Source organism: Poeciliopsis prolifica, unplaced genomic scaffold (genome assembly GCF_027474105.1).
Source record: "Poeciliopsis prolifica strain line A6 unplaced genomic scaffold, Auburn_PproV2 SCAFFOLD018, whole genome shotgun sequence".
NCBI classification, from domain to species: domain Eukaryota; kingdom Metazoa; phylum Chordata; class Actinopteri; order Cyprinodontiformes; family Poeciliidae; genus Poeciliopsis; species Poeciliopsis prolifica.
Window position 1 is genome coordinate 3,317,341 of NW_026562393.1, and position 25,989 is coordinate 3,343,329.

The 25,989-nt window shown below is 39.1% G+C and overlaps 1 protein-coding gene and 1 non-coding gene across 4 annotated transcripts in view; both read left to right on the forward strand.

Moving 5' to 3' along the window:
- Window positions 1-717: 717 nt before the first annotated feature.
- Window positions 718-831, forward strand: LOC129368360 (U5 spliceosomal RNA). The gene has a single exon (XR_008606850.1). It is a non-coding gene; the product is annotated as a U5 spliceosomal RNA (small nuclear RNA).
- A 1,386-nt stretch (window positions 832-2,217) lies between these two features.
- Window positions 2,218-25,989, forward strand: part of LOC129368026 (rho GTPase-activating protein 27-like) — a 31,429-nt gene continuing 7,657 nt past the window's right edge. For 2 of the 3 annotated variants that reach the window (XM_055042789.1, XM_055042790.1), the window contains exons 1-9: window positions 2,218-2,331; window positions 3,750-4,620; window positions 17,761-18,201; window positions 19,778-20,017; window positions 22,749-22,829; window positions 22,938-23,060; window positions 23,959-24,039; window positions 24,152-24,214; window positions 25,424-25,491. In XM_055042789.1, the coding sequence (XP_054898764.1) occupies window positions 3,811-4,620; window positions 17,761-18,201; window positions 19,778-20,017; window positions 22,749-22,829; window positions 22,938-23,060; window positions 23,959-24,039; window positions 24,152-24,214; window positions 25,424-25,491 (1,907 nt within the window). In that variant the 5' untranslated portion in view covers window positions 2,218-2,331; window positions 3,750-3,810. The remainder of the gene's footprint in view (window positions 2,332-3,749; window positions 4,621-17,760; window positions 18,202-19,777; window positions 20,018-22,748; window positions 22,830-22,937; window positions 23,061-23,958; window positions 24,040-24,151; window positions 24,215-25,423; window positions 25,492-25,989) is intronic. The other variant, XM_055042791.1, reaches the window with a different exon arrangement.

The following is a 25,989-nucleotide window of genomic DNA, read 5'->3' on the forward strand; positions in this document are numbered from 1 at the left end:
AAAATCAGAAGCAGATAGAGGAAGTCGCTCCTTAATGCATTTATTCTCTGACCATCCTAGATTTTGCAGAATCGTTTTTGAATCTCGAGTGAACATTTTTCTGCTTCATGCTTCATCAGTATCAGAATATAGGCGACAGTCGGACGGGATAAAATGAATTTAAGAAGTATTAGAATTATAGTACTATACTAGAATTAGAAGTTCGTATCGTAGCTTGGCGTTATTTTTCACACTTTTTTCATGCATGCACGATTTAAGAATATCATCTTTCGTTTTAAATACGCGTCTATACGGCGCATGCGTTAAATTTAGAAACCGTCTATAGAAGTTTTTTTTTTATTTAAAATAAACGTTTTCCCAGTTTGTTTTAATCGTCATGTTTGTCTCTAGGTTTTCGAACAAGTCGCCGATTTGTTTTAATTAATGAGCTAGCAAAACTTTGTTAGGCATCGTGTAGCTGTGACGAAAGAGTAGTAATACCCATCATGCACTGCGCGATGTAGGTACAGTTTATTTACGTTAATATTTGCTATACGAACTCTTTTTCTGGCGCATTATGTGGTGATATTAATATTATTTAACGTTATTTTTCATCCTCCTGTATTATGTTCCTGGTTAAAGTCTGATTTTTGTGGTTGGATGTTTAGGTTAGTCGCTACCGTCAGTGTGAGTTATATGCTGGAGTATAAAGACTCGAGGAGCCCAGTTAGCGTCATGCACTCATGTTTCTCTTCAGATCGTATAAATCTTTCGCCTTTTACTAAAGATTTCCGTGGAGAGGAACAACATGAGTTTCACCTAATTTTTTGATGCCCTGCCGACGGCAGGGCTCCTCAACTTGTGAAATGAAAAAGCAATTAACTTTCATCGTAATGTGTTTACATGCTTTTAAAGAAAGAAAAGTTCATGATGTGATTTTCAATGTTTGCGTGAAAACTGGGTCAAACAAATGAAACGCTAATTTACTTTAAAGATTATTTATTAAAGAATAAGCAAACTGAGGATATTGAAAATCCAATTTTTTTCCCCTAATTTCTTTATGACAGAAAGCGACAAAATATTATTTGACTTTTTGTGTTAGGTTGTTGTACATTTAACTAATATATTGTTTTGCTTTTATATTCATTAATTATATTTGTTTACGGCCTGAACATGTTTTGTGTTGACTCAAATAATCTATGTCTAACATTAAAATATAATTTTTGACTTGAAACCAAAATAAATTTCTAAGGGACCAAATCTTAAGAGGACAAAATGTAAATCGTTTTAGTTCAAAACAAAGACTATTGTTCACCAGCAGAGGGCGTATTTGATCGTCAACACAGATACAGTTCAATTGTGATATAAACAGATATTAATTGTTTTATGTGGTTTCATGTGGTTTTTAGTGATTTCTATTTTTACATTCATGGTGCCATCAGTTAGCAGTCTCACTAAGTTATTCAGTTATGTTTCCCTTTTGGTATTGTTTAAAACTGTTATCTTGTTATTTAATCACAAACCAAGTGTTTTCTCTCCTGTTCCAACCACAACACTTTTATGGCGTCTGCTCTGTTAAAGAAATGCTACTATTTTGCTCCGTCACACTGACTCAACGGCACGCCACCTAATCCAAGTCCGCATGCTGCCGTAAAAAGAATTTACACGCCAATGCCAAGTATTCACTGGGAAGTGTGGGTAAATTGAGACTTCCCATTTCGTGTGGCTTTCAGAGCTCTGATGTTTCACAGTTGGTCTCTTTCGATAAAGGCACACAGAACAGGAAATCAGCCAGTCGAGCAGAAGCAGTACTTGTGAGCAGCAGGTTCGGGGCTCTACATCTCCACATCTCAGTTTGTTTGGATACAGAGGCTGTTTCCTGTCAGAGATTCGTCTGATCACGAGGAAACGTAAAGAAATCACAACTGCAGGCAAGTAGAGACAATTAGACATGCAAGTGATCCTCAAGGCTTCTGATTCCAGAAGGAAACCTTTTTCTGTTTTATTCCACTTCACTGAAGCTGCAACTGCTGAGGGACCCGTGTGAAACGATACTAATATATCAAACTGAGAGGGATTTTTAGAAGGAATTATCTTTGAAATCAACTCAGAGTTCTTTGTAAAGTACCTGCTGTCCTGAATGTATCTTATCTTTTTCTTCAGGATTTTCATACTCCTCATATTAGTTGATCTTGTTTTTCATTTACACTGTTATTTCTACCTCTGTTTTTACTCCAGGAGGGCAGTAAAGACCCCGAATATGTCGAGTGTTTAATGAATTAAATGCAGAGGGTGGGGGAAAAAAAGACAAACTGAGATTGCCAGATGACGTCGCACTGATGCCGAGCCAAGGTTGGTGCAGGCTTCCTGTTTTGTGGCCGAGCACTTTACATTCTGCTGTTTGTGTCTGTTTGTTAGTTTAGTTCAAGGTTGCATTTGCAGGCGACTTCCTGTACGTCTCCTGTGCACGGAGAGTGAATCTTCCATCTCGGCTTGCCTTGTTAATCCGCATTCTTTAGATTAAATCAAGCACCAAGGCAAGAAGTAAGTCGTCAAACAATGTAAGGAAAAACCATCCAAAAAGGTGAAGCTGTAAATGCAGAAACATGCAAATCCAATCAAAACAATAGTAAATATCCCTTATAAAGCAAAAAGGCTGCAGAAGCATTGGCACGAGTTATGTTACATAATTCCTTTTGAGGTCGAAACATTTACCCTCAAGTTGATGATACATCATCGGCTGTAGTTTTATTATTTGTTGAGTGAACAAATCGGCCAAAACTAGGATTGCAGGAGAAAAAAACCCCCAAAACTGAATAATCTTGTGAGGCCCAATCAGTCCGTAACATCACTTCATGTGATGCCATGCAAAGGTATTTCCACCTCGTTGGATATGAATACAGTCGCCATGCTGAAAATGCAAACAAAGAATGGACTCAATGTATTTTGAGATCAACACCAAGTAGTGTATAATGGCATAGCAGCAGTAAAAGCAAACATGATTTGTTGTTTACAATATTGCAACACTTCATTGAGGATTGCACACCTTTGTTTATGCACAGCTCTCTTAAGACGCCTCTCTTTTTCTGCCCTCTTAGTCCTGTTCCCTAATTCCAGTTCCTCCAAGCTTCTGTGGAAAGACAGGCGGCTTCACTGGTCACTGGTTTTGTTATACATAGGACCGTATGGATGATCATGTCCTGTGACTACAGGACATGATCATCTTTTTTTTTTTTTTTTTTTTTTTTTTGCACATACGCTTTGGTTGATTTTGAGTAAACAGGCTCTTTGTATTTTCGGCCAACCTGTTCCTCTTTGCTCTCGCCTGACCTTAGAGAAGTCTGCGAAAGCGATCACATCCCTGCCACGTTTTGTCCGACACTCCATATTTAACAACATTGTGATAAACTAACCAGCTGCACTTTGTAGTACTGAACAATATTCTTCTTTGTATTGTTCTAAGCTCTCACAATGACAATTAAAAGCAATCGCTCTTTAGAGGCTGCACACTACAACAACTGCAAACTTGCAGCCAGTGCTACGATCTGCGCCTCAGATGGAAACATATTTATGCGGCAGCGTTTAAAATCCCATTAAAACTAATAGAATTTTGTGGCCACAACGTGAAACGTGCATGTTGTCAGCAGAAAGCGGGGCAAAAACAGAAACTCGTCTCGGTAGGTGGAAGTGTGGGAGAGCGAACTGTGTACTACTTGTTGACATTTTCATTTTGAAACTCATTCTGGCATCGCGTTTCCTCTATTTTGCAGCTCCAACATGTTAGAGCTGCCACCAAAGTAACCGGGCTTCCACCGGAGCGGGGAGGAGGAGATGGCGTTCGTGTTGGTGGAGTTTGGGTTTGAGTACAAAGCGAAGGACGGCCGACACATCTGCATCAAACCTGACGAGAGGTACATCCTCGTCTCCAAGACCAACGATCATTGGTGGCACGTTTCCAAAGACCGAGACTCCAAACCCTTCTACATCCCAGCTGAGTACGTGAAGGAGGTCTCTGCGCCTCCCGGAGCCTCTTCTGGCCCTAAAGAAAACGACTCACCAAAGAGTTCGGCGAAACGTCAGCCAGCGGCTGTGACTGGGAAGAACAAGAAAACATCACTTCATACAAAAACTCCTCCATCTGTTCGGGACGATTCGAAAGAAACCTATCGCTTCTCCACGTTTGGTCTGTGGGTCAACTTGCCGAGTGAAACTTCGAAAGATGCGCCAGCAGCCAGGAACCGTGCTCACAGCTTAGACGATAAAAATAAGCTCACGACTCCGAATGCGTCACGCCGCGCATCAGTCACTCCAGAAGCGTTGATATCTGAAGATCAACAACTTTATGCCACACCTCACCATGGAGATAAAAAGCAGCAGGCAAAAAACACAAACCAGGACAAGTCCAAAAAGAAGTCTGTGGTTTCTACGAATGATAAAGATGTGGATGTACCTCCACAAAATATATATGAAATGGATTTTCCTTTACCTCCACCGGACTTCTGTAACATGACTCCAGAGATAAGCGTGACTGACTGTGACTGCTTTCCTGAGCCTCCTGATCTCGCAGGGACCGAAGAATCAGCGCCGCGGCACCAAAGTTCTGACCCGACAGCCGAACAGGTTTCTGTCACAACAGAGCAGGTAAAGCTTTTACACAATTATGACTCTGATTGTTTTGAAACATCATTTTTGGCAGGAAGAGATTTTTTTAAAAAAAAGGTTCAACTGTACAGCCACCAGATGGCGCAATTTTACTTGTCAATGTTTGGGGACTGTCACATTGTTTCTATTTGAAGAAAGTTCAGAAAGAAAAACAGACAGAAAAAAAACCCCGCTCATCTAAAATGTTTTTGGAATCATCTTATTCATGGTTGACCCTTAAGTGTGTATTTTAACAAACTTAAAGCATTGCTTTGTTTTAGTAAATCTTATAAACACTGCAACTCCTACAGAGGTTGTTTAAGTAGTCTGCATTTTAACGACATTTATTTCTAATTGATGCGGAGGCTGCCGATCCCAAAAGCTTCACATAAATTACCATAAGAAACAAAAACGCCTCATAATTAGTTGCATTTCATTGTATATTATTTGCAGGGGGAAATCGAAACACCAGCTAGTTTTATTTCCTCTGGCTTCTGGAAATTATTAAGTGAGTTCCTTTCAGAGGGGAAAGTCTCAGGACTTGTATGTGCAAGTAAATAATCTTCCCCCTTGAACTTTCCTGCCTTTTTGTCACATTCTGCTCTCAACCTGCAATAACTTTTATTAGGGTTTTATGACAGACCAACACAAAACACGAGGAAGGAAAACAACACATGGTTTTCTCTTCTTTTTTTTTTTAATTCATTAATTTATTTCTACAAATTAGGAGTCTGGAATGTGTGCCATGTACATTTTATTTGCGTGCATACCTGATTTTGATTTGAAAACATGCATCCGCTCTGTGTTGGTTTGTCATATAAAATCACAGTAAAGTATTTTCAACCTTTGTGACTGTAAAATAAGGACACGATGTGGAAAAGCCCAAAGTCTGTGAATGATCTGCAAAGCGGCAGCAGAAGCTGCTTTAATTGTGGAGGTAAAGAAGGATCCATCCTGTTCCTGCAGATGTTAGACAACTTACTGGTTGAAATACGTCTAGACGACCAGAGTAAAGGCTTCAAATGACAAGAAAAGTCCAGTAATTTAAATAAAAGTTATGACTTCGATTCAAGCGAACGTAATACAATGTTTGAATGAAGCATCTTTGATTTGTGCACCTAAAACTTCTGGGTATAGAACTGGCAGAATCAGAATATTCATGCAGAATTTTTATTTTATTTTTTTCAAAAGTAGAATACATAAATTCTACATTTTGCATCTTCAAATGGGGATATGAAATCACGGCGTTCACGGAGACATTTTGCAACCAAGCGGAAACTACCCAACAAAAAATACCAACAAATGGAAATTCTCATAGACGCCTGATAACTATTATCAGTCCAAAACAACACGCTGTCCACCGCAGCCTGAAAAAGAAACACAGCTGAAATTTCATCCCACTTCGACATTTTATTTAACCCCCACATCATTTCACTTCCTGCTCCGAGAAGCAGAAACAGAACTCAGTGGCATCCAAGTCTCAGTTTCACTATTTCATAATTGGGACTCTGATAAATTCACTATTAATACGAGCAGTCGATTTATTTGGTTTGCTCTCTCGTCTCTTAGGGGGAAAGAAAGTGACTTTGTCAACAGTTGCACGAGTTGAAGGGAATTTTCTTGAGCACATATGGAAAAATGTCATTTAAAAATGATTTGGTGCCTGTTTTGTTTTTTTAAAGTAATGCTAAAAGTAATTCAAATTTATTTCAATTACTGAGACTCTTTTGGGGTAACGTAATGCGTTACAAGCTGTCATATTGCATCAATACCTATTTTACAAACATAGTTTGTCTTATGGAAACAAACCAAAGTTTGCAGTAAATGTAGAATTAATCGTTATCTCTTGAGACAGGCACATGGCGTATCTTGACTACATGACTCCATTTCTTTGCCAATACTAGTGTCAGAAAATGAGGTGACTAATAATGTGACTGTCCATCAGCACCAGGTCCTGCTCACAGAGTGGCTGGCAAAAGCATTAATAAAGGCTACTTGTAACTTTTCACACTTTTCCTCATTGCAACATTTATCTTCAGTCGTGCATTTTATTTGGATTTTAACACAAAGCAGTGTGTAACTGTAAAGCGGAACAGCTAAACAGTTGCAGAGTTTTGATCGTGTGTATTTATTTTTACTACCAGAACCATCTTCCACTGCAGATGCAGCTGCAGATTTTGGGGAGGTCTGTTGTCATCAGCTTTGCACGTCGAACCTTTTGCCAGTTCCTCTTTGCAGAGAGGAGTCTGGGTTTGGATTTGAGAGCATCTGTGATGGTTTTCTGCTGTTAACCACGGATTCTCAATTTGATTTAGGTCTGGGCTTTGACTGGACCAACACGAGGATGTTCTTTGTTGAAAGTATTCTCGGTTGAAGTTTTGTTTTTTTTAAATAAATAATAATCATTAAAAAAAAGTAAATGTAATTTTTTAATTGCACAATAATAAATGAAACCAAATCTTAATTTTTTAATGGTTCAGTCAGAAATTTGTGATGTTATGCGTCCCCCATTAAAAAACAAAACAAAAAAAACAATAACAATGTAACTCAATGACGTAAAAAGTGGATCCCTTACCGAGACCATGAGCCCAGTTTCCATCCATACACATGGAGCCTACACACACAATATATATCTAGTGAGATAGAAAAAAAAAAGAAAAGGAAAAAAACAAGAAAAAGTTTTAGATAGTTATTTTTCAGGCTCTAGTGCGTTCTCTAATGTAAGAATGATCCGAATCTTGATGTGGTCAGATTTAGGTGCTGGACCATCTCTTGCAGTTGGGTTTTGTTTTCAGTGCCAGCTCATTTGCATATGAATGGCTCACAAGTTTAAAGTGGGGGGTGAAGAGGGGATGTTCCTGAAATCCCGTGGTAGAGGCAGCAGGTTCAGGTTCAGGTTCGCTCTGTCTTCTGCCACCGTTTCCGTGAGGAGCCGCCAGCATCACGGTGCGCGGCAGCAGGACGCGCTTTGATTGGACTTTCCTGCGGATCTGAGGAGCGAAGCGGGAGTGGCGGCCGAGCAGGAACCGGTTCCAAACAGGTCGAGTGAGCTCGGCGAGGGAAGGGAAGGGAAAGGGTTAAGTCCAGAAGGTGAGAGCCACTCCCAGACCTCCAGCTGCTGCTGTACCTGCCTCCCCCACCCACCACCACCACAGCAACAACCCCGCCGATCCTGGGAATTAAACGATCAAACTCCTGCAGGGCGACACTGGAACAAGTACGAACACCGACTAACACAGCGAATCTGACTCACTTGTTTTGTTTTGTTTTGTTTTTTTCACTCATTGGATTCGATTTCTACCGAGAGAAAGCGTCGAAGTCTCTCGCTCGGGTGAGTTTCGCGTCTGTCTGCGTTTTGCACCTGTTGCAAAGCAAAGCTGCGCTCCGGTTGGTTCATCAGTCCAGCCTGTGTTCGTCAGTTTGCCCTGTCAGTTTTTGTATGCTTCTGATCACGCCAGTGCAGTTTGTTGATTTTAGGGACAGAGGCCTCGCACGTCTCGGTTTGATTAAGCAATCTGGCTAAATTCCTGCACTCAAAACCAAAGATGTCTGAAATCTGGGTTTTCCACATAGATGATCCCTGACGTCCATTCTCGCTCCGCAGTGGATGGGCGTCCCCATGGTGATGTGGTGGTGGTGGGGGGTCTGGCCTGACTCCCAGGACGCAGATCTTTTGAGCTTTCAGAGCTTTGCTGTTGGCCCGAGTGTGTGCATATGTAATAAACAGGACTTGCAATTAGCCCCAATGTAGGTCACTGGCTATGGAGGGCGTGTGTGTCGCTATGTGGTCTGCAATACGAAGGGCAAGCGTAGTAATTAAAGTTTTCACTTTGCAAGCAGGCAAAAGAGAGTTGTGGAGTTTTGCATGAAACTTGTGAGTCTGAATGACTCGCATGTGTTCCTTATCTTGTTCAGCTCAGAGACTTGTTGAGTCCAAGGTTTGATTGATTTTAGCAGGTTCTTTGTGAAAATGCCTGGTCTGCTGCATGAGCTTTCAGTTTCTGTGCTCCAAATCCAGCCATTGGGGAACTGGTTTCTGTCAGGGTGCATCACCTCAGAGAGACACTGCTGACACATCCTGTTCCTTAAAACAAGACAGAAATCAAATGCCAAGAAACTGCACCGACAGGTAGAGTGAGCATCTCATCAGACGTCTCCTCAGCTCACATATCGATCGTTTGTCTTAAGAATGTGTGGCTTCTTGGTACATCTTCGTTTCTTTTGGGGGGGGGGGGGGGAACTCTTCTTGAACTTCTTCTTGTCTCCCATTGGAACAATCCAAACTATGTTTTTGAACTGGCACAGATCTGTCTAAGCACTTACAGGTGTAGTCATTATTATGATGATTACTGTACCGACATGTCGTCTGATTAGAGGGAGCGTTCCAAAAACAGGCTGCGGATCAACATCGGCCAGACAAGGAATCACATTTGGTGTAGTCAAAACATTAGAGTCATATGCAGCGCTTTACTTGTCATATCTGTTTTCTTTTTCTGTTTTTTTTTTTTTCAAACCTGAGGATACATGAAAAGTTGAGTTTGGTCGTCTAATTACTTATATCTTAAAATTCAAACATGGCTGGACTGACGTTGTCCCGTCCAGCCAGTTGTTGTGCTTCAATGTTATTTATGCCAAATTCTGAGTAGTTTCCAGTTCTCAGCCGGCAGCAATATCACCCATTGTGCTGCAGCCGATTTTCATTAAGACTTAATGTGTTGTGCATTCAGAAAGGGTATTTTGTTTACCTTGTTTACAAGTGATTAGCTCATTTTCTCTTACTGGGCAGCTCAACAAGGCGCCTTCATCCACACGATTCCTGCACGCTGGATTTTTTATTTATTTTTTTGTCCAGTTTCTGTAAGATCGAAAAAAGTTTAGAAACTTAAATCCCTTTCTTCCTCATTCTAATGACTAGTTTGGACTTTAAGACATCTTCACCAAGGCAGGGACATGCCTAAAGGCATTTTTCTGCTGCTTTGCTGTTTGTTGATTTCCTATTTTTGTTAACAAGCGACAGAGCAGGTGTAACAAAAAAAAGAGAAAAGACTTGTGCTTTTAAGCTCATTCAAAATCAAATATGTACTTTGCAATGATTGCATGGTTGAAGGTCCAAAATGAAAATGTTGGTGAAATGTGAATATTATTCCATCCCGTCCTGCTTGTTTTTCAATTCTTTAAGATTTAGTCTCTTAAAAGCAGCATTTTTTTTTTTTTTTTTACATTTACCGTCGACTCTGACTCACCTGTAATGATCAGCAGCCTAGACACAAGTAGAGCTATGTCTAAAGAACATAATTACTATATATTTTAGACAGGATTGTAAAACATTGTTCACACTCTATAGTGGTGAGAAAGACATCGTTTCCATGACTATCAGCAGTCACCTTTTAGCAGTAATTACTTGAAGCAACTGTTTTCTGAATAATATTTTCAGGCTTTTATAATGTTGTTGAGGAATATTTCTAGAGTTCATTATATTCATTTCTGTTCAGCTGTCTTCAGGTCCAGTTTAGTCTGGTTTAAGACTGAAATTTAACTGGGGCTGTTGTCGTTTAGCTGCTGTGTTTCAGATTCTGTTGAGATCCTGTCGATGGTTCAGTTTCTGCAGGCTTGAGCTCTCTGGCAAGTGGTCTACACATTTAAGTGTAAATGACTCTGGTGTCCATGGTCACCTCTGTCATTGCAAAAGGCTGTAAAAATCCCAAATCATCACCTCTCGTTTACCACGCCTGACGATTCATTTTAGGTTTAGAGCTGAATAGTTGTTTACAAGTTACTCCCTCCGCCCGGACTGACCACCAGCCCCAATCTGCCTCCATGTTTCTACGACCCAGAAAGGACAAACAAGGATGATTGTTAAATCAACTTCATGAACTTTTAATTTCTGAGTTAAAAACATTTTTTTCTTGTTGACTTAAATTGCTTTTGCAATGCAGCAGGTGGACTTTCATGTTCAAATTAAACCACCTTCAAATGTTTTCCAGTACATAGACAATGGCTAGATTGATGTTTTTTACAAACTAAATCCTATGCATTATGATGTCTGTTTCTACTTTTGTCTCATCTGCCTAAATAACATTGCCCTACATTGTGGTGCAATGTGGCAGAAAGTGAGAAGTGAGCTACCCTCAGACTGAGAAGTAGCTACAAGAAGTCAATGAGTGCAAGATGAGGAAAATAAGGCTTATTGTAAATTAAGTTACATCGAATTATTTTCCAGAGATAAGAAGGTGGATAGACATGTTCTATTTTTATTTTCAGATACATAAATCAGGATAATCTTTTAAATCCTTTGTTTTTGTTTTTTTGTCTTTTTTTTGGAGTCGGATGGAAAACGTCTTCCAAAGAACCAGTTGCGCAATATTTTCTTGAACATTTGTGGTTGTTAATTAGGAAAAATAAATAAAAAGAAAGGATATGGTCTGACCTCTGACCTTTTGATCCCTTTGTATTAATATATCTGGCAGTAGTCGGCTAAAAAATTTGGTGAAAATATGCCAAGTAAAGCTTGAATGTCGTCATCAGATAGAGGATTAGTAACGTGCTCCAGAATCTCATAAGTTTACAAAAACATATTAAAGCTGTAGTGAGCAGCTTGATTGCAATATTCCTGAAGTTTCGTACATTTTACAGTGAACACAAAGGGATTTCTGTTCACTGTAGTTATTACAGGTTCCAGGAAGCAGAAACCAGAATCTGTGAACATTTCCTGTCCGTTTGCATACTGCGTGATCTTTTACTAGCAACCCAAACTACATGCTCCAAAAGGAGTCATGTTTTCCTCTTAGCAGAGAGCTGTGCAGCACCAGGTACGGAAATGTTTCCCCTCCTACACAAGTACATTTCATCTACAAATGTGGGAGAAGGGGAAATCTGTCATTAGCGAGTTTTTCACATCAGGATAGAGGCCTGACCTGGAAAGCAAAGATAAGACGACGATAAGCGGCTGAGCATTTTCAGGATCCTGGATTCCACACCGGGATGAGTGTGATGTAAGAAGGAAAGGAGCCAGTTTGATTCAATAGCCCAACTGTGTGCTGTGGCGTGATTTGGGCCCCAATTGGGGACCCCATTGTTAAACTGGATGGGTTCTAATGTGGTTAAGTAATCAGGCGGATTGCTGCTTCATGCTCTGCTCAGGGCACAGAGTTTAAGGTTCTGGACTGAAGGAATTTCACCTCAAACCATGCCTTGAAAAATTATGAGAAGTACTTTGCAAAGCTTCCTTGCAAATTCTTTAGCTTTGTAGTACAACAGGTGTTCTTTTCCCCTTTTTAATGCGGTACTGTGGACGAAGCTTGAGCCGTCTCTCTTTTCTTTACATTTTCTCTCCAGGGAATTCTTGTGATATTTCTTTGAATTCTTCAATTGATGGTTCTCTTGGGTTTTGAAGGCTGTGCTGTCTTTGGCTCCCTTTAAAAAAAAATTTGCTTCAGTTCAGAGGATATAGTTTTCATAGTTGTTAAGACACTTAGACCTTACCTTCAATTATTTAGTCATATAAAGGCTCTTATACATAATTTGATCTTTAAAACACATTTTGTTTCCATTTCTTTTCCTGAAGGTGTTGAAGAAAACAGACAAAAGCACCAGAGTTAATCTGAACTTAACTCTAATTACATTTAGCTGAAATATTAAATACAAATCTAAACTGCTATTGCTTGTTGTATGTATCTATTTAACTGTGGTCTTTATTGGGACAGAGCAGAGTGAAAAACAAATACAACAAATCAAGTCTTAATGTGTTCTGTTACACAGTGAAATGTCGTATGGTGTCATGTAAAATTGTGTTGTGTTGGGTTTTGTTGGATTATGTTGCATACCATGTTGAATTCAGGTTAACCGTAGATGTTTTGTAAGTTAGTTAATGGGACAGACCTGAATTTAAAGAAAACAAATCCCCAAAAGAATAATACATATGCACATATGTCATATTACGTTTCTTTCTTGAATTTTACACATTTTCACTCGTTCGCTATCTGGAATAGTAAAAAAAAGTCCTATTCCTCCATGTCTCCTCAATCCTCATTTGCAACCAACTCTAACCCAGAAACCTCTAAAACACTGGCCACAAGCTTCAAGCTGGGTATTTTGCAATCTAACCAAAACTCAGCTTCCTGTTTGAAGTTTGAATTCTGTAGTATTTTCAGATTGGCCCGGCCGTGGCAGCTCCCCTCTTTATTGTGAGAAATTATTGCTTCCCTTTTCTCTCCATTATTGTCTGAGTCACCCACCCAAGGAAAGTTAAAGGCTCACCAAAAGCTGTACTTTTCTTCTGTTTTCTTTTCTTTCTTCTGTTCTTTTCTTCTTCAAAATCTTTTTTCCATAGCTGTCATTTCCGTTTTATTTGTCATGTATATACAGAGACAGGAAGTAGTTTGAAGTGACCCGCAGAGCTCATGTTGTTCTGCCTACTAAAACTTTTTTTTTCTTCCTGTCTACTTTTTACCGACTCTGTTTTTTGGTTTTTTTCAGCGCTGTCAGACAGTTACCCTCTACCCTCCTACCCTGTGCACAGGAATTTAAGCACACACAAACAGTGACACACACCCACACCAGCGAGCCCTCACGCAGTCCCTTCCTACTGCGTATTGTAACAGACCTCAGTTCTCTTTTCTATCTGGGCTGCAACTATCACAGCTGCGGTGAGAGAAGGCTGCATGCATGAGGAGGGTATTTAGGAGTCTAGCGTAGCGCATGTCGACTGAAGGTTATTGAATAGTTAGCTCGCTGGTTTTGAGTCTATCCATGTTTGGATCCATGGATCGTGTTGCTAGAGACCAATAAACATGGTGGAGATGTACTCCAGGGTTTGGACAGGTCATCAAGCCCAACGGGGCTTGACTCTGCCGGTGGCTGCCCAGGTAAGAGATTGCATCCACCACATTGTAAAATTTAAATTTTTAATTTTGCTACCGGTTACTTGTTCGAACACTTCGACAAGTGCGCTACTTCCTGTTTCAATGAACCGTGCCTCCTGTGCACTTGTCTTTTCCTGTGCATGTTGAAGTGGTGTAAATATAAACTCGCAACACTCTGATCTTTTATAGCTGCTGTCTTTCATCTGTAACTCTTTTGCTCCTCTGGATGTGAGGAGGAAAAGTGCTCAAATGTCATTGCAACAGTTTGTAGCGCACGGCTTTGGGTGAGATCTGAAGGCGAAGATGTTTGTTTGTGTCAGAGTTCACTTCATGTGGGTTATAATATCGGACTGTTCTTGAGGGGGAAAAAAAAGACAAGCATCAGCTCAAAAAGTTATAATGGATCTTGCTGGATCTTTAGCAAAACACAGAATGGTAGTTGGAGGAGACAAATTTTCTTCAGGCATCCTGCAAAAATGGGGTCACTAGAAACCCAATGCAATAAATTCTGATCTTATCAGCTCACACAGTAACTGCTGTCATATACAATAACCAAAGCCCTTGCAGAAGTATGAAAACAACGAGAGACAACATCAGAGAGTCCAATCTATTTGATGTGACTTGAGGCATTTTAAATGACAGGTTACATTATTGTCTGACATGAAATCCGATGCAGGATTCACTTCTATATCGGGAGGATACAGCGGATTTTCCAAGTATTAACTCATCTCAAAGCTTCTCCTGTTTTTGACATATTTCAACCACAAAGATGATTGTATTTCATTATGATTTCAGGTGATTAATCAACACAAAGATAAGGACATGGCATGTATTTTAAATAAAAATTTCAAAAGTGCAACATACATTTCTATTCAGTTTCCTTTTCTCATTCACCCCTAAATAAAATCCAGTGCAAACATTTGTCCCCAGAAGTAAACTAACTCGCAAAAGGAGTCCACCTGTGTAAAATGGAACCACAGAAGTCCAACTTGCAGTTTGTCACAAGAGAATAAAGCTAATATGTGAAGAATGTGCTCTAGTTAGAGGAAACAAAAACTGAACTTTCCGACCTACATGTAGAATGTAGGCTGGAGTTGAATACGGGGCAATACTGGAAGAAAATAAACTTTTGTGGCTGCGAATGATTATATGGGTTATAGTTATGCACTACTTTTTTTGGTCTAAAGCTGACATAATGCAAAAATAATAACCAAATGTATTATTTGGAAATAATTGTTCTTTGGGATCAACTGTTACATTTCCATGGTGTGTTTTGAAAGATTTCCAGCGCAATTCTTTTAGGGATCAATGAGACAATCCTTTCCGCTTCGCATTGTTTGAAATCAATCTGTTTTGAGGTCAGTTGCCTGGGTATCCACATCGATTGGTTTGAGATTGCATTTTGGTCAATAACTGAGGCAAAGTCTGTAATGTGATAGGACCAAAACAGATGGATCAAAATAAGTGTTGCATTAAAGCAGAAAGGCTCCTTTTTCTTTGTTTTTATTTCTACGTCCTGCTTATTTGAAGGAAGATTGATCTTGACATCAATCAAAAACTAGAAGGACAAAGCTGATGTGCAATTGTTTCCCACAGGTCAGCTTGAAACTGTGATCTGCTATGCTATGCTCAAGCACACCAGATTCCATGCATCCTCATTCAGTCAGCTCCATCATCTGCCTGCTTCCCTAATCATTGGGTATGCAGCTTTCCCTCCACAACAAGCCGTCTGCTACAATCCTGAATCGGATTGTAACAGATGGTTTATTGTTGGTGTCCTACACAGAATTTTATTTGTTTTATTATATAAAGAGCAGCAAATAAACGATGGAGATGACCTTGTTTCTCTGATTGACTCTTTTTGAGATAGTACAAAGATTTCATGGCGACTCATCAGAATGAGGCTGGCTACCAATTGTAAGCTATTTAGTTTGCAGCTAAATGGAATGTGTTTGACATCAGCACAGAGACAAGTAGCAGAAGTTAATGAAGTGTCACCTTTAAGAAAAAAAGAAAAAAATCAACATTTCTTGTGCTCGTCTCTTCAACGCCCCTAAATGTTGGCCTGTACTAGTTTTCTAAAGCAAGAGATGCATGCAGCCATTCATGAATGATCCCAAAATATCTTAACACAACCTTTAATCCAAACTTGTTTGTAAAATCCCAGGAGATCTGATTTGTTGATTTGGTTCCAAAGACCTTCCTGCAAATCTGTGACTGTGTCCTCCACAAATGTTTAAATTTCCTTCCAGAAAAAAAACAATGTCAATGCTCATTCTAACTAGAAGAGAATGCAAATGTTGGAAACGTGCAAAAAACTTGAAGAGCCTGTAACATTATTTTGTTGACTATCAAGTCCCATATTTGGAAGAGAACACAATCCCAAGTCCTGTATTTCTTGTGGACCTTGCTTTGCTTGCCCTTCGATCAATCTTTCTTTCAAAAATAAAAGTATATTAAACTAAAGCGGACCTAAAAACAGTACTTAAAAATAGAAGGTGACTAATATTTCAGATTCTTAGACATCTTTTCTCTTTTTTGAGTTCTGATACTCTACAACACACATGTGTTCTCCACACACATGTGTGTGGTGGAGGGATTGAGGGGATCCCTCCACCATCCCCTCAATCCGATTGGGCCATACAACACTGATATGTTGTAGAGAAGTTATTTTTCTCTTTGCTAACTTTTGCTACACTTCTCTCTTTTTAGCGTGGCATGTTTATTCTAATGGTCAGCACATACTGTGCAGAAACACGCACGCAGGTTTTGGTAAATATAGCCCAAGAGTTTAGCGGTGACACAAGGTCTAGTTAAAGTTTAGACTAGAATAGACATGTCACAGCTTTCATTTGTGCTGTCTTCATGATGTCGAATGAAATGGTGCGCAAGACCATAATTCCCAGGAGTTTTACTCGAAGAATTAAGCGTCTCACTGGAGCAAAGGTGAGCAAAAAATCAGCTTACAGAGAAAAGGCATTGCTTTTGATGTTGCCAAGAGAGTATTTTTGATGGAAGCTATGGCTCGTATGTATCAGGATGATCAGTTTCAGGTGCCAAGAGGACAGAGACAGCCTTTCATCACTCTCTGTCACTCTCATTGGTATTCTTTAAGCAAATTAGTCGTGAAGGCTCAGTCTACTTTACATGCTGTGTTGCTGCCATGTGGAGCTCTGTTTACATACAGCTTCCCTTTATCATCTGGAAACTGAACGCGTAGTTTGTGCGTAAGAAAAACACAGATGAGCTTTTGAACGTGAAAGGTAGCCGGATGAATGTGGGACACAGAAGTTAATGCGTGAATGTTATAGTGGAGTTTAACCCAGTTAGAGTCCACTGAAAATGCCCTGTGTTCACATGCTGGTATTTGTGTGGCTGTTAAAACTTTTATTTTCAATCCAGTGCATAATTAAACAACCCAGATTACACAGTTCACATTTTAATTTATAGCTTACAGTGGTACACATCAGAAATGAAGTCTGGGTCCAACATTGCAAAATAAATGCAACTAGGCTCCATTATTGATTATTGGTACGGCGGTAACGCCCCAGAGGTCTGTGGGGTTTTTTCAGTGTTAGACTTCCTGTGTTTCAGTAAGTCGCAGAAGACAGATTTAGGGTGAACAACAACTTAGCTTAAAAGCTTGGGTGTGGTACTTCCTACAACAATTTTTTCTGTTTAAACTTCATTTAAATTTATCTGGTATAACTTGTGTGTTTTCAAAAGGGTATATGCAAGATACCCACAGGGATATCTACAGGGTAATTACAGTATACCTATAGGGAACATGCAGGTAACGGGAGTTTAACCAATCTTATTATGTAAATTATTCTAAAACTGTGCCTGCAGGATATCTAAATAATATTTAAGAGGAACTTTGGGAAATCACAAGTACAGGTTTCTTATTCAGATGCCCACTTGGTATGACAAGATACCTACAGGGTATTTACAGGTTACCTACGTTGGTTTTTATTTACGGCTTTATGTAAAACTACAGCAAAATATACTCAGTACTACAATTTCCTTTTACCTTTTGTTAAATACTCTAAGTTATACTACTAACTAAAATGTTAAACTCTCTGTAGGTACCCTATAAGTGCCCCTTTGCCACCATGCTGTAAGTCTCATATCTTTCCCTTAGAAATGTACCTTGTTGGCACTCAACAGGTAGAGGTGGATACAGGCCAGAGTTTCCTTATTCAACAATAGAAACCCTTCTAGATGTGTTCAAATGTCAGCAATTCTCTTTTCGTATTGTATTGTTCTTTCTTATCTTCAGGTGCAGGATGAAAATCTCCGGTCAGCAGTGTACGTCAACGTAGCAGAGCTTCGCCAAAGCATCTCAGAATCTCCCCCGTTGGACAATTCGCCCTGCTCTCTTTCCTACCTAAAACAGGAGGGATGGGAGGTTCATGTTGACCAAGAAAGTGGACAGGAATACTACTACCACTCTGACACGGGGCGCACCACCTGGGACAACCCCTTTCTAGACTCTCCCATAGACCCTGAGCGACTCACTCCAGAGGTACCTTTCCCTCCACCATCCCCTCAATCCGATTGGGCCTCAGAGTGGGAGCAGCTGGTGGATGAGACCACTGGTCAGCCTTACTTCTATAACCACATGTCCGGGGAGACGTCCTGGGACCCTCCTGAGCAGCAGAGCCCTTACCCCTCTCCGATGGAGCCTATGAGTGTGCACAGGTTTCGTGATGATGAACCGGTAAGGACAGACAGCCCGGCTGCTCCACTTAGGCTTCCTCTGTCTCCTGTTTTAGCTTCACCCAGGGGGAACCTAAATACAGCCTGCTCTTAATGGAATGAAATGTCCTGCACCTACATAACAGACATGACTTAATTCATTATCTCTGAACAGAATAGGCTCAGCGGTAGTCCCAAATAGTTTTCCTGAAAGAACATTTGCCCTCATTTGGATTTCAAAAAGAGACAGTAAGTATTAATCTTTGAATAGCCTGAGATATCACAGGAATTGTGTCAACATAGGGAAACATTTTGATCAATAAACATATAAATTCACTTGTTTTGGGGTTTGTTTTTCTAAGCAAGTGAGCCAATTTTTGACCTTCAATGACTTCGTATGAGTTGCAAAAAGAGGAAGAGAACATGAAAGTCAGCGTAGCTTGCTTCTCTGGAAGGGAAAGTCTTGACATGAAGATCATAGTAGAAGCTGAGGAAACTGACATTATTCAGCGACTGCCTTAAGCTGGAACATTTCAACATGAAGTATGAACAAACAGTTTGTGTCACTTGCTGCAATTGAGGAGTGATAAATGGAAAAAAGCTTACACGTTTGTTGAAATTTCTGTTTAAAGGTCAAAAATTTCCATTTTTAATTCAGAAATCCCTAGGTAAACCTGAAATAGAACAAATTTGTTTAAACTCTCATTTTGTTTGAATTAATGAAAACTAAAAATGTACAAAACATGAAATGGAAAAACCATGAGGGTTACTGACTCACCTGTAGTACAGGTGTGTAATGGGTGTGGCCATTACGCATCATTCCTCCAGTAAAACATGGTGTTGGTAGCATCATCACTGACAAGAAAGCTTGGGAGGATGAATGAAGAAAAGTACAAAGCATTCCTCTGAGAGCATTCCTGTTTGAAGCTGAACAAAGACTTGAGACTGTGGTGTAGGTAGAACAACAACCTTAAACATACAGCCAGAGCTGCGTTGAAATGTTTTACATCAAAGCACTTTCTGTGTCTATTGTCCGGTCAAGTTTTGACATAAATCTGAGAATCTGTGGTGAGATTTGGAAACTGATCATCACTGAAGCTAAAAATGACTGAGCTTCTACTATGTTGCAAAGATCAATGGAGACAAACTTATGTGGAAGTGGATCGTTGTTAGACGCATACACACAAAAGGACTTTCGACTGTAATTGCAGTGAAAGGTGCTGTATTGGTTGTGTTGTTTTGAGCTGAAAACAACACAACACACAGTACAGTTTTAGATTTGTACTCTATTTATTCATATAAAAATGTAAAAATTACCCTTCTTCTTTTCGTTTCTCTTCATAGTATACTATGTTATGTTGACCAATCTAAGTGTAATACAGGCAGGTTTATGTTTGCAGGTATTAAGATTTTTAGAAGCATCTGTCAAGTGTGTATTTTCGACTAGATTTACTAAAGATTAATCCCATATGTGATGATGATGTCCAACTTTTCTTTGATAGTTTGTTCAAATTTACCCTACAGTGTAATTTTTGCTAAAAACACAAATAACTTCAAAATAAGCAATAACTTGTTTTAATGTACACTGTTTTTGTTAGCCTCCCTTACCTGTGGAGGACTACCCATCAGAGGATTACCCCAGTGCAGACCAACCAGACTTTTATAAGGATATCCAGAACATGGGACCCCCCACGTTTCCAAAGGAGTACGATCTTGGCCACGTGAGTCGGACCACCATCCCCCGGGCCAACCTGGACCGCAGTACCCCGCCTGGCTGGAAACTCACAGTGGAACCCAGCGGGACTTGGGTTTTCACCAGTGAAAACTCTCCAGATCAGGTATGGACAGCACCTCAATTTAACTGAAGAATATTTGAATTATGTGTTTGTATGAAAGAAATGTGGACGTGTCAGTCGGCAGTTCAGTGGAAGTTAACATTAAATGTGGCAACATTGCAGCACTTATTTTCAGCCCGGTCTGTTCCTCGTCTGATTTCAGTAGTTCTGCCAATAGCATAACAAAGAATAGAGCTGGACAGAAAATGTTAAATGATGATTTCCTTCGCATCTAAGCACATCTTTACAATGGGTGGATAATGACAACAAACGTGGAAAAAAAAATGGAATTGGAACATTAAATAAAAAGCCAGAGGCAACCCTGCTAAATTCCTCCTGAAAACATTTCCTGTAGCATAAGCTTAATTTAAACCTGTTAAAAAAAAAAAAAAAACTAAACTGCACAAATTTAAAAATAACTAATGAGTAGCTATCAGTGTTTAAAGGTTAGGACAGGATTAAAATAGCATGTGTGCTGCAATATATAAATAATAAAGTAAAATATATGCTATAAAATAGTTCTTTGTTGTAAAAAAAGGCAACATACAAACTTTTATTTTATACTAGCTCAAGGTTTAAACGTTGATTTAAAAAATTGTGCCAAAAATGTACAACTTAAATAGAAACAGGTCACATGGCTCGACATGAAATTAGCAACAGGGTTTATTTTGCTTTTCAAAGCCTTTTTATTGTGTGTTTTGCACTGCAGCAAAATAACAGAGACTTATGTAAGATAAGTACATGGATCTCAGGAAGCACAAATTTTGATTTTTGCAGAGGACCTCAAAAACTTCAGCTATCATTTTGAGCCATGTTGTTCTAAAACCATAGTGAGCTTCATTCTGTCAAAAAGATGATCAAACCCTAGCAATGTTTTTATGCAAAACTGGTGTAAAAATGTTGCCAGGCAGTCTGACGGGTTATGTGGCACATCAAGATAAACACTTTTACATTTAAATCCAACTCATGCTGTAGAAACTCAGTCAAAGGCAAACAAATGTTGTCACATTTAGGCAGACATGAAAGCTGATCAGCTCAGTTATTGTGTCCCTTGTGATATCACTAACCACCAAAACCACAACGCAGAAGTAACCTAATTGTGTTTTTATTAGGTGTTGTAAATTTGCTTGAAGAGCAAGAATACACCTCTGGATAGAGTTTGATAAGGGTTGATACATCTGGGGAATTGGTTTGCCTGATCTTTTTTTTTTTTAACTGAAAATCCCAATAAATACCTGTGGGTGTTAGTGCTATCTTGCTAATCTCAGCATGCTCAGCTCAGAACTCAGCTTGTCATGGTCTAGTTTCTCAAATGACATATCCAGCACCGGTAAACGATACTAATGCTGTTAAAAGAGTACATCGCTCTACTGTGACTGTGGCTCAGTGGTGGAGCAGTTGTCTTTGAATCACAAAGTTGTAGGTTCAATTCTAGCTACACTTGGCACATGTTTGACATGGAAGGTGCTCTGGAAAAGTGTGAGATAAATGTAACTTGTTTACCATTTCTAACTGCAACAATGGACTAGTATCTGTGGCAGCATGAGTAGATGCATTTTTTAAAATTAAAAACCACAATAAAATGGCTAACTTACAAAATAGCATTAAATGGACAATACAAACATAGTGAGACATGCAGTGCTAACAAAGTCTCACTTTCTCTCCATATAATCTGTGTTTTTCATAACTACATGGTTTTCTCAATTTTATTCTGACGAAACCATCTGTTCTGCCACTAAAAATGTAAAGGTGTTAGCACTCTGATTTCTCTGAAAAACTCATAATTTTGCCTTAAAGTTTAAGCCAATACTGCACCAGTTAGAACACTCAGACTGGCACTACAGGCAAAAGTTTTCTCAGTTAATTGGCTCAAACACTGAGGAACAAACAACCCGACAGGTAATTATCAGGCATTAAAAGACATTTCTTACCTGGCACACTTTATTCTCACCATAAATAACAGTCTGCCTGCTGATTCTGCTTGAGCTATGACTGATAACCCTGACACAAACTGTGTTCTCTCCTGTGTTCAGCCCCCTTTTGCACTTTCACCTAAATTCAAGACCCAATTTGTTGTATTATCCTGAGAGAAAAAGAGACTATTTTTGATGGATGAGGAGAAATTCATTTTCTCCATATCTTCATAACAATCCATTCTGTGATGATAAATGTATAGACTCAACATTATCATACATGCATGACAGGGCTTTCCTGTTTAGTGGCTGTGACCTAAAAAAAAGTCATTCTTTTTCTGGTGAAAGAACATACTTTTCTTTCACCACAAAACTATGTTTTGAAAATCACGTCATCTTTGAGAAATATCGTTTGTTCACGTTTCATCCTTTGAGAATCAGTTATGACATCTAAAATATGCCCTTTAAAATCGCATCCTGGTTTATTAAATGGCACCTGTTTTCCATTATATTGCTGATGTGTTTTATAAGCCCTACATATAATTTGTTGTGAGATTTAAGCCGTCAAGCAGCTCTGGCTGAAAAACTGCATAAAAAAATGGAAATATGTGTAAACAGTTCACGTTGAAGAGCATGTGAAGTTTTTGAGTTACGAGAACTGACATTGTTTTGTCACCATGCAAAACATGGGATTCAAATGGGAACATTTTTTTTTAAAAGAAAATATGCTATTCTGTAACTTTTTAGATTTTTTATTTTGCTTTGTGACTTAATAAGTTACAGAAAATATGCCAAATAAAATTGTTTCTGTTGTCTAACAGTGGATCAAGTCTGTGGATGATCAGGGGCAAACCTATTACTACCTAAGAGATGGCACCAAGTCCGAGTGGAATCTACCTGAAGTGAAGACCCTTCTCTACTTTACAGACTTTTCTGACTTATTAAGCAAAGAATGTGGACTCTCTGTCATTTTTATGGTATGAATTTCTTTTTTTTTCTTGTCCTTGAAGGCCCCTACAGCTCCTTCCCACTCCAATGTCCCGAACGGTGATGAGAATGAAAATGTGCATGTCATCAAAAACTGGAGAGACTCGAGGGTACCTGCTCAATTCGCCACTGGCCAGGAAGATGGGGTACATACACACTAATGCCATCACAGACATGTATGTGTACACCCTGGTTGTGTGACACAACCAGGGTGTGTCCAACAGCTAAATATAAAGTTATGCAGTTGGCAAGTAGTGTGGGTAAGTCTGTGTTTATCCGCCAACACTGAAAAGGTTTAACCCTTATTTAGCAAGGCAAATCAACTGCATTGCTTTCTGATTGAGGTAGAGGCAACATTTGCACAAACTCCAGTGGGACTCCTGTGTACAAATATGGGCTTTTGCTTTTCCTTAATACAAACCTGGGGATCCATAGGTTGAACATTTTTCCAATGGGTACAGTGGAGATCGCTTAAACAAGAAATGATTGAATTCATAAATTCTTGTCATGTGGGATGACAAGGTACTCACAAGCCACAAATTTTGTCATTAAAAGTAGTCTAATTTTGGTCTTGAAAGAAATCATTGTGGTTCAGTTCTTAGCATAAGAACTGGACATAAGAAACTTTCTCTATGTGAACACTTCCTGTATTCAGCCAAGTTCAGTACATGGGAGTTGCCAAATTTGCGATTGTGTGAAACTCACTGAATGTTTGCGTGTATTATTACTATTAAATTAAAATGGCAGCGGAAAAACATAGTTAATTGCAGGTAAAAATATTTTACTTGGTTTTGTTTGTGTCTCACTCTGAAACAATTGAAAAAAGTATTACAGCACATTGACAACTCCTTGAGTTAATCATAATCAATCTGCCAAAATGAACTCAGTTTGACTAACTCTGATAAAATTACTGACATGTAGGAGGAAGCTGCACCCACTGAAATCCACGACACACTTCAGTTTTTTCCTGCTTATTCTTCTGTTCTGTTTTGTCTTACATTAGCATAATCAACACTAAGATTTTCATTTGTGGTCTGATTTTAGAGATTCACCCAGAGTCATCTGAGGAACACATCAGACCACAGCAGCGACAGCTCCAGTACAGGAAACTCTCCAGAGCATAATGTAAGTGGACTTTCGGCTCTTCCATTTGAGTTTTATAACATTAATGAAATGAACCATTAAGCCCTCCGATCTATCCCTGCATCTGAAAGGTGTTTTGTGTCTCTCCTTAAAGGCTGTTTTGTTTAGGCCCTGGAGAAATCCTTATTATTTGACCTCAAAGTGGCTGCGCTATAATGTGGGTTATTAGTTTAAGCACTCACCTGAGCTTTAGCCATAGATAGCAGCGTCTATCTATGACAGGCACAAGGTGTGACTAATAATAATTTGATAAGTATTTGTTTTTGTTTTTTTTAATAATTTCCATAAAAACTTTATCCATTCAAATCAGCCTGCCTCTCATTAGCAAACCATCTTTTCTCTGCAGCGATATAAAAAGCATCTCCCATGTGCATCATGACCAATGCAGATAAATATAGTAATAAAGTGAAGGGTCTTGCCTTAATGCCAATCTAGAAATGCAGTATGTTGTTTACTGAAAGCAAAAGCAAAATTTCAGACGAGTTTAGCTGAACAAAATGTATGTTATAAAAATAACTAAAGATCAGTTGATTATCTGTTGGAGTTTAAGATCTTTCACATCTTTGTGATTTCCAGAATGAATCCAGTTATTTCAAAGTACTTTGCAAGTGATCCTAAGCAGATGTGTCTTCATCCTTCATGGATGACAGATTATGGCTTTGTTTATGCCCTCAAAGCGTGAAACTCGCTTTTCTAAGCGACCACTTTTTATGTTAACTGTGGATTAATAATCTTAAGGTGTCTTGCACATCTTCCCTCCCCTCTGCCTGACTTTCACTTCCTGCTGTTCTGCTTCAAGCTTCCACAGCAACAACCTAACCCATGACCTAGCTATTAATTCACTAAGTATTGGACTTTTTCAGTTAAAAGACTGAAAGAATATAAATCGAAAAGCCTAGTTTCTTCTTAAGTGTAGAGAGATATGAAGTGGCTTTCAAAGCTGCGCTTTAAGTTTCTCTTTCAGACTGTGTTCTTTAATTTTGCTCAGTGAATCTCAGGTCAGGCAGTCTTTTAGCTTCTACTGACTGTGACATTTGTTTCACAATGTAGCATTTATTATAGTGTTCATCTACTAAAAAAGGTCTGAACGGCAGGTTATCTTTATACACTCAGTCTGCAGAACAAAATGTCTCGTGCAAACTTCAGATGCAGATTTCTGTGGTCGGGGTGCAGAGGTTTGTTTTCTCCTTTGCAGATGCCACTGCACTGTAGAACAAGAACGTTCAAGAATCCTTTTACGCACTTCATTTTCAATTTTATTTTCCTGTAGAACATCTCCTCCTTCATCTCATTTTCACACAAATGTCTAAATGTACACCCCAGTCTTCAACACAATGAAATATTGGCTTTTCTGGTACAATTCCAGGCACAGAATTTGGAGAAAGCTGGAATTCTCAACAAAACAAAAATCAGTGAGAATGGAAAGAAAGTAAGGTAAGCCACATTGTTCTTATGTATATTTTGATTCTTACATAAGTTCATCTTGGTAAACTATAACATTATTAAAAATTTATCCATTATTCAAAAAGTAAAGTAGCACATGTTTCTGTTAAATTAATTATTACGGCTTACATCCCATGAAAACCTAGACTTTTACCTAGACTTGCAGGCCTCCTGAAAAGTATATTTTTCTGCTGTAATACCTATGCATTTGACACTTGGAAAGGTCTCTTTTGCTGTGAATTACTGCATTGGTGCTATGCTGCTTATCCTGTGTTAAAGGTGGGTGAAAATGGTTTTTAAAACAATTTAAAAACTAGAAGGATGGTAAAAAGCAAGATGTTCCAAATTGTTTTAAATTCTCTGTGTCATCTAAGCAGCCAAGAGCAAACTCTCTGCGAGGAAACGTGAAGCTCAACAGGTTAGAGAGCTAAGCCACGTGGACAATTAAAAGTCAGCACAAGTATTTCAAAATCAGTTTTCTGACACACA